At 36.6% G+C, this 15,182-nt stretch overlaps 1 protein-coding gene across 1 annotated transcript in view; it reads left to right on the top strand.

Moving 5' to 3' along the window:
- The window catches only part of WDR70 (WD repeat domain 70), a 130,124-nt gene that overhangs the window by 29,099 nt on the left and 85,843 nt on the right, over positions 1-15,182 (top strand). The window contains exons 6-8 of the mRNA XM_032675240.1: positions 2,865-2,924; positions 8,431-8,564; positions 13,612-13,765. Coding sequence (XP_032531131.1) covers positions 2,865-2,924; positions 8,431-8,564; positions 13,612-13,765 — 348 coding nt within the window. The remainder of the gene's footprint in view (positions 1-2,864; positions 2,925-8,430; positions 8,565-13,611; positions 13,766-15,182) is intronic.

Below are 15,182 nucleotides of genomic sequence, written 5' to 3'. Positions count from 1 at the left end.
GGTTTTAATTACAGTACAAATTTTGCAGAACAAGGGTAGTGAAATAATAGAATCAATTTGTGTAAACTTAACATCTGAAGTCCAAGCAACAAGTCCTGGAAGGGCAGGTACACTTTGGACAAACTCTAGCTATTAATTTTCTTCAGACTTACAGGAGTATTCCAGTATACATACTACATGGATGTTCAAATCAGCATGAATATATTAACTATATTTTCTTTTTTGTGTGTGGAAAAAAAAAAAAGGATTTTAGGCATTCTTTATCCTTGGGAATATAATAAGTGGAGAAGTGATAGTTGCATCTGATTATCTTGTGTGCATCGTGCTGTAGCAGGTTAGAGATCCTTATATCATTCTGAGTTATTTAAGGAAGTTCGTAGTTAACTAAAATAGAATAAACCACCGTGGTTTTTTTGTAAATGTTTGGCTAATTTGAAGATGTTATGCCAAGATATGTTCCTGGATGTTATCTTAATTTTTTGTTTTGAATAGTCTAAACAGTTACTTTAACTGTCAGCATCCCTTGGACACTGCAGAGCTTAGCACCACTAGCAGTCGCCAAATGTCTGACTTTCAGGCTCAGGCTGTTTGATTTATCAGGTGGCAGAATGTATTCCTATCTGTTCTTCTCCTATAAAGATAAGTAGCCAGAATAGTGTACAACATAAGTGTGCTGTAAAGCAAAAATGTTTTTATGTGAGTGGTTCACTCTTCTCATGCAAAAGGGGGTTTAATTATTGTCACCTGAAGGAGCTAGCAATTAAAGTAAGTTTGTTCTAGCTCATTTTGTTTATTAATAAATTAATCTTTTTTTCTTTGAATTCTTGAAAGAACTCTTGAAGTGGCTAAGATATCCTCTGAAAATTAAATTCAGTGCTGACACAATACAGACATACAATACCTACCTTCGTGGTAAGCTATATGAAATGAAAAACTTTATAATATTCCCATGCAGAAAAAACAACTTTACGCTGATTAAGAATGATCAAAATGCCGTTTCTCCTTCCAGCAACAGATGGTTTCTGTGAAAGCCTTTGATTCACAGAAATAGTACCTCTTTTGTTGTGGGTGAGGGCAGAATGAATCTTGGAAGCTGTTTGTTTCCTTTTCACACTTCTGCTTTTGTGGAATGTGCTTAGATGGCAAGTATAGGCGGCGGTGGCTCTTGAACATTTTTTTTCATCCCAAGACTAGCAATACCAGTTAATAGTTCAGGGAATGATGAAGCATTGAAAACCTTTGTCCATGTGCTTTATAGGGTCACTTGAACAATAAACTCAGTTTTCATTCTCACAACTTCACTTGGGAATTTTGAGTTACAGTGGCTTATGGAAGTGTCACTTAATGCCACATGGGTATACCTTTCAGGATGTCATGTGTAGCTATTTGTAAACCTTTACTGTTACCTTGAGGTGGGCTGACCTTGGCTGGATGCCAGGTGCCCTCTATGCTGCTTTATCCCTTACCTTCTCAGCAGGAGTGGGCTGGGAAAAGAGAGTAAGATGGAAAAAATCCCATGGATCAAGATAAGAGCAGTTTAGTGAAGTAAAAGAAAAGGCTGCATGCGGAAACACAGAAACACAAAAACTTTATTTTCTACTTCCCGTCAGCAGGCGACGTCTTGCCCCTTCCCAGCGGGGTTTCAGTGTGCAAAGTGGTTACTCTGGAAGACAAATGTGATAATGAATGCATGCACACACCCGACCACACCCCTGAGCTTTCACTGCTGAGCAGACACCCTGGTATGGAATGTCTCTTTAGTTAGCTTGGCTCAGCTGCCCTGGCTGTGTCCTCTCTCCAGATCTTACCCACCCCTAGTGTACTGGCCCTTGAGTGGGGATGTTGCAGGCACGGCCTTGATGCTCTGCAAGCCTGCCCAACAGTGCCCAACACACTGGTGTGTTACCAGCACCTTTCTGGCTCCCAACACACAGCACAGCACAGCACTGTGAGGGGCTGCTGTGCAGAAAGTTAACTCTACCCCAGACAGATACAGTACATACCTTTTAGGTGCATATATGATTTCCATGCCAATACTCTAGGTACCCTTCAAACACCTGTAACTATTGGGGTTGTGCAAATGTGAAAACAGAGGGTGTGAGTCTTACGCTGACTCATATCTCTATATCTATGTGTGAAAAGAGAAGGAAACAATACAGTGGTTTTGGGAATCAGAGCTGTTGTTAGTGGGAAGAAGTAAAGTTTAGAAGAAGGGTAGGTGTGGCTAAACCAAAGAGAATGAAAGTTTCAGTTTTATCAGAGAAATAAAGCTGATAGAACTGATAAGGAAGATAAAACAAGCATAAAGGAAATCAGCCTGATGCCATAGAGAATCTTCCTGTGAAGCATTAAAATAGCAAGGAGATTTGCAGAGATAGGTAAGGGAAGAGATATAATCTATAATATAAAGTGTGCTTAAAAGTTATTTGAAAATCAGACCTTAACAGCAGAAAATTATAACAAAGATATCAAGAGGATAGATTGTGTCTGTTTTAGAAAACTTGAGTGGTACCAGATAAATAAGCATTTTGAGAGGAATGTTTCACATGACCTTTGTAGAAACTTGCTCAAAAGTAGTTGACTACTTTCAGTGCATTTCTTTCTGTGAATTAATGTTTTCTAAAGAGGAAAAAAAATAATCGTGCTTTTGTCTTATGTAATTTTTCAAAATATTATTCCTTGTATTTTTAGGGATATATCCATGAAAATAAAAATATGAAATCAGTGTCTTGTTTATGACTTTTTCCTCCTCGTGTTATGGCTGGTGTGAGGGAAGGCTTTCTTACTTTTGTATGTTTATCGCATTAGTGGCTTTTTTTGGTGATAGCACTGTTTTCACAGAGGTGAATTTTCTTCTGTTCCAGAACCCTGTCAAGAAAATTCCAGATTCTCATGAAATTACACTCCAACATGGAACAAAGACAGTAAGTGATAACACATTTTCAACACTCCATGCTTTTCTAGAACTATCAGTCTATGAAATTAAAGTTAACAAATACTGATTATCAGATGAAGTTCAAAAACCAAATTTTTTCCTTAATTCATTATTTTAATCTATGTCTTTTCTTAGTGCAGTTGAAGAGTGTGTTTTAGGACCGCCTCTTCAGTTTCTTATAATAACCCAAATATAGCTCCATTTGACTCAACTGTAGTCTCATATTCATGATTATGCTTTCTGTAATTGGTAGAGTTTCTCTTGTAGGTTAGACCTTCCTAATGTTGACCTGGGTCTAATCTGGACCTTCCATTGGTCATGGATTTAAAAGAGAATGTTATTGTAAAAGTTTCTAAGACTTTGCAGCTGAGTACTTCATTCTTCTTGAATCTTTCAGTGCCTTTTATGCACCATTCTCAGTTTCTTGAAACCTTGTTCTTCCTTGTCTTTGACTGCATCTTTTCTCCAATATTATCTGCAATATTTCTCCAGTATTATGGCTAATATTTCTCCTTCGTTGTCTTTTAAAGAACCACTACAGGTTCCAACTAGGTACTATAATTTCTTTGCTCTATATGTTTTATCTCTGAGTAATCTCATCTTCTAACACAGATTCAACTGCTTTTATGTGCTGATTGATAGAATATCTGTTTTTATAGAATGGAATTTTTTCATTGGCCATGAATAGCTCCCAATCTGTTCCCCAGTCCTTTCACTGTATTGTTCATTCGTCATTAAAAAAGATGCTGCTGCTGCTGCTCTCTTCAGTTTGGTCCATGATGAAGGCTTTAATGAGAAAATAATACTAGAATCTCTTTTATTGTTATTACATTCATGTGAAAGCATTGTCAGTTAGTTAGTAGAAATCTTACTCATGTTGTTCATGAGAATTTTTTTGGGGGGAGGAGAAGAAACAGAAAGGAAAGAAAAACAAACAAGCAATTATTTGAGGTAAATGCTTTTTTGTGATGTTTTAAACAGTCTTAAGAAATGTATATGTGTATGTTTCCTTTATTTGATCTTATATAATTAATAGGATCACAGACTCACTAGTTTTCCATTCAAAAATATTAATAAATATTTAAAATAATAAAATTATTGAAGTAACATAAATAAAAAATAAACAACAATTCATTAGTTTATATTTTGGGTTTTTAACAATTGATTTCTTAATATTAATCAGACATTTAAAAGGAATTTTCTAGGAGTTTAAAGATGGGTTTTTTTAATATGCTTTCAGAAACACAATTTTTTTGGAAGAGTCTATTCAGTAATCTGGCATCAAACTTTGTGGTCTGTCTTGAAGTGTGGAGAGGTGATAAGGCTTACCCATTTGCTTTATCGTAGAGCTAGGCATACAGAAGTGGAGGGAAAAGAGGAAAGAAGTAACAACTGTGTTATAAATGAAAATAGAAAAGTGTTCACTTTTGAGACCTGTAAAAGATGCGTTGTATTGCACTAAACAGAGTGGATTTTTCTACATACAGTACATGCAACTTCGTTGCATACTAATTTCTATGAATACTACGGTCTGCAGAGTAGTGTACTAGTGCAAACCAGTTTCCCATTTTACACGTGACAGTAACTGCTTCTACAGTATGTTTCTTGAATACATTTCCTCACAAACATCCTTTGGTAAAATGTTTTGAATTATATTTCGCTGTATTAAACCAGTAAATCTTTTCATAGCTTCTTAAAGAATAAGCTCATGTTATTTCTAACTGAAAAGCTTTGTAAAGTGAAGTTTCTTTTTTGGAAGATTTCTGAGGTATTTTGACTGCAGGAGAATGGAGCTGTCATCACCTACAACAGAGATGAATTGTCATGTGGGGGTATATATAGAACAGTTGGATTAGACTGGATGCAGTAGATGAAACATATCCTTGAAAAAAAGCACTCTTCTGTGGAAGGGTTATCTTTTGGGGTTTTTTTGTTTGTTTTAGAATAGTGAAACTAATTACTTGTGAGCCTAGACACTCATAAGGATGGGAGCAACTTTGTATCTTGATTTCGGTGTTTCACCTTAATGTTTTTAAATACAGTTATCTCATTATGTTCATACAGTATTTCAGCTAAACTTATGTATACCATCTGTACGTCTTCAATCTAGTGAATGTGGATTTGATGATGACTCTATTCCTGTGCAGCTGAGAAGTCTCAGAAAAGATTTCCCAAGCTGGAGAGCCTTTCCAGAAACCTGATTAATTTCCCGGTTGTCTTGCTTGTACAGAATAATAGGAGTTACTATTCCCAGTGAAACTTCAGAGATATATTTTTTTTTTTTCTCCTGGCACATATTATATATAGGTGGGTATGAGAAAGAATATATAATCAGAAGTATTCTGAGCATTTTGCTTTCTGTAACATCTCATATCACAGCTGCTCCCTCATGTAGTAGTTACTGTAGAATGGAACACTTGAGTGTTGTGATTAATCTGGAGATGCCCAGTTTTCCTGCATGTCAGAAATCATGAATGAGATTACTAGGGTTCAAAGTTTCCATTGAAGTTGTAAAAGGGGCGAATATTTTTTTTCAGAAACACATAAGAGGTTACATCTGTTTCATTTGAAAATCAATTATGTGATGGTGACATAGTCACTATGTGGAGTTTAATGTGTTCTTAGGGATAGCACAAAGCATCACATTTGAACATTTCATTTACGGAAGTAAAAAGAAAAATGTTGAACCTATTCACTCTTGTATGTATTTTTGGGGACACTGCATTAAGGCATTTGATCATCTTTTGCATTCTTTAGAATAATGAGGTTTTAGACTTTATGTAAAAGATAAGATTTCTGCCAGTGAATGCCTCTAAATTAGAATGCAGGACATTTAGGTTAAGGAGGAGTCAAATGTCTCGTGCATGGGAGCATCATTTCTACCACTTCTTGGTTTCCTTGAAAGTACTATTTTCAAACTGTTGGCTGTACAAGAGCATTGTATGTTTGAAATACTGTGAGGTACCTGTGTTACAGAATCACAGAATATTCTGAGTTGGAAGGGACCCACAAGGATCATCGAGTCCAACTCCTGGCCCTGCACAGGACTATCCAAGACTCTCCAAGAATCACACCATGTGCCTGAGAGTATCGCCCAAACATTTCTTGGACTCTGTCAGGCTTGGTGCTGTGACCACTGGGAAGCCTATTCCAGTGCCCAACCACCCTCTGGGTGAAGAATGTTTTTCTAATATCCAACGTAAATCTCCCCTGACACAACTTCAGGCCATTCCCTCAGGTCCTGTCACTGGTCACCACAGAGAAGAGATTGGTGTCTGCCCCTTCACTTTCCCTCATGAGGAAGCTGAGGAGTCTCCCCTCAGCCTCCTCTACCTGGGCTGAACAGGTGACCTCAGTCCCTCCTCATATGGCTTCCTCTCCAGACCCTCCACCATCCTTGTTGCCCTCCTTGGACACTCTCTAATAGCATAGTGTATTTGTTATGTTGTGGTGCCCCAAACTGCACAGAGAACTCGAGGTGAGGCTGCTCCAGTGCAGAGATGAGTGGGACAATCCCTGCCCTCAACCAGCTGGTGATGGTGGGCCTGATGCCTCCCAGGACATGGTTGGTCCTTCTGGCTGCCAGGGCACTGCTGCCTCATGTTCAGCTTGCCATTGACCATGACCCCACTCCCAGGTCTCTTTCCACAGTGCTGCTTTCCAGCCTCTCATTCCCTGGTCTATACACACAACCAGGTTTGCCCTGTCCCAGCAGAATCCAGCACTTGCCTTTGTTAAAGGTCATACAGTTGGTGACTGCCCATTGCCATTTGTTGAAGTGTCTCTGTAATTCCTTTTTGCCCTGGAGAGAGTTAGCAGCTCCTTCCAATTTTGTATCATCTACAAACGTACTTAGTATTCGAGTCCTGAATAAAAGTCATTAATGAAGATACTGAGGAGAACTGGGCCAAGGATGGAGCCCTGCGAAACCCTGCTAGTGACAGGTCACCAGTCTGGTGTTACTCCATTCACTATTACCCTCTGTGCTTGACCTGTGAGACAATTGCTCACTCACCACGTGATGTGTTTATCCAGTTGTGGGCTGGACAGTTTGTCCAGAAGGATCCCGTGAGAAACAGTATCAAAAGCTTTACTGAAATCCAAAAACATTACATCAACTGCCTTCCCTTGATCAGCTGAGTGGGTTACCTTGTCTTAAAGGGAAGTCAGATTTGAAAAGCAGGACTTTCTTCTCATGAGGCAGTGCTGGCTGTGACCGATGACTGTATGATCCATCAGGTGTTTTTCAATACCTCCCAGAATAATATTTTCCATGATTTTACCCTGTATTTCTGGGATCCTTCTTGCCCTTCTTGAAAATCAGGACAATGTTCACCAGCTTCCAGTTAGCTGGAACCTCTCCGAATTCCCAAGACTGTTCAAAAATCATTGTGAGGGGTTTTGTGATGACATCAGACAGCTCTGTAAAGATTCTGGGGAGAATCCCATCAGACCCCATAGATTTTTAGGATTGCAGCTGAAGCAGCAGATCCTGCACAATTTCAAGGTCAGCTGGGAGTTGATCATTCTCGCAGTCATGGTCCTCCAGCTTGGGGCACTCCACTGCCTTTTGCCATTAATGTATTTGAAAAAATTCTTTTTATTGTCCCCCACATTTCTGGCATCTTCAATTCCAATTGAGCTTCTGCTGCACGACTTTTCTCTCTACAGTAACAAGCAGCATCTCTGTATTCTTCCCATGTCACTTGACCTTGCTTCCACTGGGCATACACCTACCTCTTTTGACTTGTATCCAAGAGAAGATTCCTGTTCAGCCAACCTGGCCTTCTGCCTTGTCTGCTTGACTTCCAGCATTTGGGAATTGCTGCTCCTGTGCCCTTAGGAGCTGATGTTTAAAAAGGGACCAGCATGGACCTTGTCAGGGGAAGATGACTAGCAGTGAGTCTTTTATAAAATAAGGAATAACTAAGTGAACCTTTTCTTCATGAAACTGGAAAAAGAAGACTCAAAACAAGCCCATACTATTTCATTTAAGGAAATCTAAAGTTTAGCAAAGCAAATTGTCCGTCATTCCATTCTTACATGCTGTTTTTATTGGGACAATTGTTTTCTCTAGGTTACTTTTTCAACTGGGCACGAAAAAGGGAGTATCTCAGGGTAAATTCCATGTTTTAAAATGTCTTCTGTGGGAACTATTCAACAGTTTACGTTAAGTTTTAAAAGTCTCCATAACACAGTGTATATACTAAAACTTGGAAAAAAACCCAGTACAGTAGTAGACTGATATATCTTTGAGACAAGATTTTTCTGGTGGTACTTGAGCGTGTCTGCATTAAATCATAATGACTGTCGGTACTTTTCATATGTATGTGTAAAGAAGATACATACATATAGGTAAGCATCCTTGTGTGCAAATTACTGTAATCTTTGTACCTGAGGGTTTTTGGGGTTTTTTTTTGATGACACCTGAAGAATTGTAAAAAAAAATAATCATAGAAAATATAAAGAGTGATTATTTTTTTTTTTCTGTACAGGTTTCTGCTTTGGGGTTGGATCCTTCAGGTGCTCGTTTGATAACTGGTGGATATGACTATGACGTAAAATTTTGGGATTTTGCTGGAATGGATGCCTCTCTCCAAGCTTTTCGGTCACTCCAGCCTTGTGAATGGTAAGCATGAAGACTGTCTTTTAAGCTCCTGGTAGAATGCACAAAAGCCTTGTAAGATAGCTTGCTTATAAGGCTCTTGTACGTACCATTGTATTTTTTATAGTAAATGGAATGTGAACCTAAGAACTTGTCTATGTCTTTTCATGCTTTTTTTGATGACTTGCATATTTTCCCATTTTAGAAAGCTACAGGTGAATTTGCAGATGAATTTGTTAACAGCACATCAGAAAATTGCCCTCACAAAGAGATAAGTTTACTTTCACAGTTGTAACTGAAATTAATAGAATACACTTTCTATAGTAGTCTGCTTATATAAAATTAATTAAGAAGAGAAGAAAGTTAAAGCAATTGACCCCTTTGTGGAGAGCCTCTCTAGTTGCTGTCAGGATTTCTGAGGGGGAGGATGTTTTATCTAATTGTCACAAAGCCCTCTATTTCAGGATGCACTGGTCCTTTGCATTGCATCGATCATTGAATAGCTACATAATATGAAATACTGTCTTTTTTTAAAGAAAAAAAGCTACGTATTTATTTACATTTACTTCTGTATTTCTATATATGCACACTAAAAAGAAAGTGCAGAAAGAGAGTAATTTCCATATTCTCCATACTGTTCACTTGTAATTTAAAAAGTAAGGGAAAAGAGTTCATTTACTTATTCTAGAGAACTGGAATGCAGAATTCTTTCAACAGTATTGCTCAGTGAAGTTTCAGATAAATACATTCATAAAATAAACCACGTTTTTTTAGCAAGGTACTTTCTGATGTCTAAGTAATCTAGCACTTTATAAAATACTTTGGTATGCTTAAAAAAGGGATTGAAATTTTTTATGTACAGAGTAAGTAGTACTTTGAGTGTCTATTTTTAATCATTATTAAAAAAGCTTTTAAAAGCTATAGCTGAATTTTGGTCAGTTTGGACAGACAGAACATGTATAACTGACTATAGATATGCCAAGAGTCTAGATAATGAAAGATGAGAAAAAGTTAGCCTGAAGAGGAGCAAAATAGAAAGGAATTCTACTGTGGTTCTGAAGTGTGCAAGATCAGGAAAAAGTGTGTTTTGGTGTATTACGCAATTATAATCTCTTTGGCAGACCTGACTTTTTGTAATAAACCAACAAATGGCACATTTACTTTGAAAACATAATTAAGTAAACATGCCACTTTGAGATAAATAAATAAATGAATGAATAAATAAATAAGTAAAATAAAAGTCTCTATATGTGAAGTCACATTCAGACTTTTCTGCCATGATTTTCCTTTACGTGATTAGTTAGCAGGATATAAATGGTATTTTCTTTCCCTCTACCATAACTGGGCAGCAAGGAAGAGGTGACAGTCTTTACTTCCACAGTAGGAGATGATTTTAATGAAGCGTTTTCAAATTGAGCAGAAAACTTCATTCCAATTTAGTTGTACTTGGTAACAATGGTATGACATAAATATAGTATAAAAACCACAAGCACACTGTACATTAGTGTGCCATCCTAAGTATAGCTTGCAGATAAATCAGGAACCTCCTTTTGGCAAAAACTTATGGTAAAGCATGAGCTTAAAATGTTTGTTATCCCTGCTACTGTTCGTTTAGTATGTCACAAGAATTCACAAGTATTTTTATATGTGTTCTTTGTGAAATTCTTGTGGTTTGAGTATCTGGATGTATAAATACAGTACATAAAACATAGATGGGAAATAATATTAAAAATAGAATTGACTGGTATGTTGCAAGTCTCGTACTAATTTTGGGTTTAAAAAAAAATCTATTTTTTAAATACCACTTCTTTATCTTTTCGTAAACATAAAACTAGAACTATATCTCTGTCTGATGAAAAGATTCAAATTCAGGAAGAAGTTCTTTGACACTGACATTGAGGCATGCTGGTAAACACTATGTGGAATATTATATAACTTGCATCCAGGTATATGTATATATATTCTTATAATACTTTTTTTCACCACAAAGTTTATTGCAAGGAGTATTAGCATTCACAAACTTGAATTTGAAAGAATCCTGAGGAGTTCTGCTATGGAAACTTTATATATTAGCAGAAATCCGGATGTGGAGCCATAAATTTCATTTCATTTTAACAATGAAAGAGCCTGAGATGTATTCTATATTGTGAAGGCTCCATTTTGTAAATAATATTGGGTTACTCTGTTAATTTCTTTCTGGATTTGGAATGTAAAGTTAAAAAAAAAAAGAGCCTGACAAAAAAATAATACCTCCAACCACTCTTCCGTGTTAAAGGCAAAAGCAAGTGTAAGACAAAGCTGTTACATGTGTAGAGAAAGTATTTGTGTGTCCTGATTCTATCCATGCATGTAGCTCTGTTCTGCAGGTCCTTACAGAAAGTGCTGTGCACATTTGGCAGCTTTAAATCAAAATGACGGGGATTAATGCTATTAAAAAGAACTGTTTTTATAAGTTTCCGAAGACTTTTGCTATAACATTAATAAGAATGAAAAATATTTTCTTAGAGAACTGCCTCTGCAGAGCCTCACTCTTGGTCATGCTCCAGTAAACATCTGAAAAATGGTAACTGCTTGGACTTTGCAAATACTCTTCTTATAGATGCAATTTTTGGACGTAATTTTAAAAGTCATATTGCACAGTCACAAAGGTGGTTGTTTTTTTTCCTTTAGCTAAAAGTTATGGAAATCTTGTCTCTCAAACTAATTATTTCACATGACTGATTTGGTAAATTGCTGGTTGTGTTCCATTGTGCTGGGTGCTATAAAATCAGTTGCTTTTCCTTGTTAGAAGAAACCTTAAATCTAAGATGAAGGCAAAGTTTGTTCAGACTTGCTGCTACAGAGCTACTAAGAGGCAATGAGACAATATTGTGCAAATTATGAAGAGTGCCATGTTAATGGTATTAATGTCTGTCGTTTTATTTTCAGTATTTCAGTGTCTGATAACAGTTTTTTCAGAAGAGTCTATGGGTCTTTACATATTGTGGATTCTTTCAGAAATCAGATATTACTTCTGAGCTGTTTGGTCATGTTTAGCCATCAGATTCCCTTCTTACATGAGACATGCATCAAGTGAAAATAATCTTTCAGTCTACTTTTTGAATGTTTATTTTTAGTTCTTACTTTTTCTTAGATTTCAACAGTGATAAGTGCAGAACATGAACCTGTGCTTTGGACAGGTGCTTTGTGCTTTTAGCCAATTTTGTCATTACAGTATGAGAAATATAAGTATTGATAGTACCTGATAAGTACTTAATTCTGCATGCAGTACTCAGGTGGGGCTCATGAATATTTGTGATTAGGCAAGAGTGCTCGGAAGTAGAACTGAGGAAAATTTTTAATTCCTAAGATAAGTTTGTTCTGCAAAAGCTGAATCTGATGGATTCCTTAATTTAGGTTTATCAGCCATCTGCAGAGAATATTCTAGACTTTAAGTATTGTTTCTCCTGTGTGGGTTTCTTTTCAGTTTCTTTCAGTGCTTTCTCTGAACTTAATGTAGCTGGCTATCTTTCCCCTCTTCTGAGAAAGTATTCATTTTTGCTCTTGAGGGTCAGAGTACTTTTTCAGACATTGCCTGTAATCTATTTTGGAAATTCCCAGATTTGAGTGTCTCCTTTCTATTAAAAATCAGAGTTTACAATACTCCATCCAATTTGGCTGTCAGTTGGTATTACATAATAGGGTGCTTGAAGCAATTTTTGGCTTTTGAATTATAATGTAATCAGTTTTGCCAAACGTTTTTTGAAAAAGAAATTTATGCTTAGTTTACATTACTATGATCAGTGCAGAAGTTTTAAAATAAGTGTGACAGTGTTTTGAGTGTTTTGTGTAGTACCTCATGGTTTGAGGAAAGATTTAACAGATGATAGCTACTGCTGAGTCAGTCATGAAATAATTACTGTATAAGATCTGAAATGTTAAATTATAAAGTTACAAGTTGCATAGTTGGTTTTGTTGATCATCTGAGTGTTAACTTTACTGGTGGGAAATAGTGTTAAAAAACAGTTCCTTGAAAGTTACTAGGATTTGAATGCAGCTGGTAATGTTCTTAACCAAAAGGGAGATATTTCTTTGAGGACACTTTGGATGCCATGGGGATCCAAATCTAGATGGCAAATGCATTCCAATCTTGCACTTGAGATTATTCTAGCTGCAGAACTGAAGCATTCATATAAAGTAATGTTCTGTTGCACTTTCTGTTAATGTACCAGGATATGAATTCTGGCAGGTGCGAAGTGAATAAACTGCTTTGCATTCTTTTCTATCCTTGTAATGGAGTATAGGGGATCAAAGGGATATCTGCTTCAGATACAACAAGAGCTGTGAACTTTGTTCATACAGTAGAATGCTGAGAGAAGATGATGAAGCTGGAAATGGGCTTCTTGTTCATCAGTCAGCTTTCCACTTTCAGTTTAATTTTGTCATGTCATTATTATTCTATGATTTCTGTCCCACGTTTTCTCAATCAATGGAAGATGAACATGAGTACACTATCACCTAAGACATCGTAGACTAGGCAGATTGTTACCTACTGTTTCATGTTTCATGTGGTGATGGTATATTTATCTTAGAGTTTGATGAAACTGAACCCCTGAACATAGAAAAAGTTTCAAAAATGTTGGGCTATGACTAATTTCCTGGTGTGCAATGTACAATGGAGTGTAATGTATGACTACAACATCCCTTTGTAGTAGTTTATAAATGACTGTGATTCCACGTTTTACTTCTGAGAGGATGAAAAAGAATTTTCAGCCCTGAATAGTTAAATCTGACACATGCTATTTTTCAATTGGAGTTGTAATAGCATTCTTAAAGTTAAATATATTTGCCAGAAATTATATTCTCGTGTTTGATGAGCTGTGTGGTTGAAAGAAACATGACCCATGTGCACAGACAGAGCAATAAAAAGCTTTAATCCATTAATATAAGATTTTTTGCCCCCACCTTTTTGGTATAGGAGTGTACATGGGTCTATTTCTGCAATATATTTTCTCACCATTGGCGGTTTTGTTTTAGTGTTTACAGGAATGTTAATTGAAATGTTTTGTTTCTTTTTTTTTTTTCTTTTTAGTCACCAAATCAAATCTTTGCAGTATAGCAGCACAGGAGATGTCATTCTCGTTGTCTCTGGTAACTCTCAGGCAAAAGTTCTTGACAGAGATGGCTTCCCAGTAATGGAATGCATAAAAGGAGACCAGTACATTGTGGATATGACAAACACAAAGGTAAAGTAAAAAATTAATTGAATGCCAGAAGCCTGCCCTGTCTCTGGGATGTGATAGTCTCATATATTGGTACATACTGGAAGCTGTGGGACCTTCAGCCATGGAGGTTTATAAGACCCAGCTGGACAAAGCCATAGCTGACCTGATCTGGTGGTGGCTGTAATCTGTCTTTGAGAAGGAGGTTGACACAGGTGAACTGTAGAGGTGCCTTCCAACTAATGTTTCTGTGATGCTACCACAAATTAATCTATTTAAAAATGTATCCTGTGAAAATTGTTCACTTCCTCCATAGCCTTGTCTAACCAACGTCAAAAAGACACAACAAAGCCAAAAAACAAAGAAAAAAAATGGCTGTTGATCTGGTTCAGACTCTTACTTTCTTGTACCCTCCACTCTCTTTTGCTGAGTCTAGACCTCTTTCAAGGCAGGAGCTGGAGGTGGTTGTTTTGTTATTTGCATGCCCTGAGTGTAAGACTAATAAGCAACAATGTGTGTAGTTTCAGTGCTAGTTAAAAATGAAAATGGAGAATGGTTCATTCATAGATTTGAAGTACTTTAACCGCAGTTGATTGTGTTTTGACCGCTTTGCTCTTGTATTTCCACAAACTATGATACAAGGGTTCTGTTTACTTAGGTGATTTAAATTCAGATCAGTTTCTTAAATAGCTTAAGTGTAAAAAGGAATGATAAAATCTGCTGCTCGAACTCATGATAAAGTTGATTTATTTATTGCTTGTAAAGTATATTACCAAATAACTAGGCTAAATGGTGTTTTGCCTAAAGCTGTTCTTGTCAGATGACTATTTCTTTTGGCTAGTGATACATATATAAAACCATCAAAAAATAACATCTGCTTTAGTTCTTGTTTGCTTAAAAACAATTCACATTTTCTTTCTCTTGTAAATGTCTAGAATTCTAGTATGTTGTGGTCTAACAGTCAAAATGCTAAAATATTTGTTATAATGCCTCATTAACTTCTCAGTATTTCTCTACACATTCGTGCTTAAAACAAAATGCAGTAATTCCAGCACTGTAGGAGTAGTTTCCAAATTTCTCTTTGAACATAGTCAATGAGCATGTGCCTGTACTTCAAAGAAGTAAAGCCAACTGGACAATATGTATTTCAGTACTGTAGTTATATTCATAGTCACCATAATGGCAATTGCTTACTTTGCATAAAATCCTTACCTTCCGTTTTTTCAGTCCTAAAGAAATGGAACTGACTAGTTTAATATTTTATGAAAAGTTCACCTGAGGTTAAATCTATCTTGACTCTTGAATTCTGTTTCCTAAATTTTCCCCAGCAAGATCTTTGGCTATTATAGGTTTACATGGAGTATGTGTGTGGTGTCACCCTCGTAGTTATTGTTATTCCTGTTATTTTTCTGTAGCTTGAAAAAATTCGTGTGACACTATA

Source organism: Chiroxiphia lanceolata, chromosome Z, assembly GCF_009829145.1.
Source record: "Chiroxiphia lanceolata isolate bChiLan1 chromosome Z, bChiLan1.pri, whole genome shotgun sequence".
NCBI lineage: Eukaryota > Metazoa > Chordata > Aves > Passeriformes > Pipridae > Chiroxiphia > Chiroxiphia lanceolata.
This window is presented reverse-complemented; position numbering and strand designations above follow the sequence as displayed.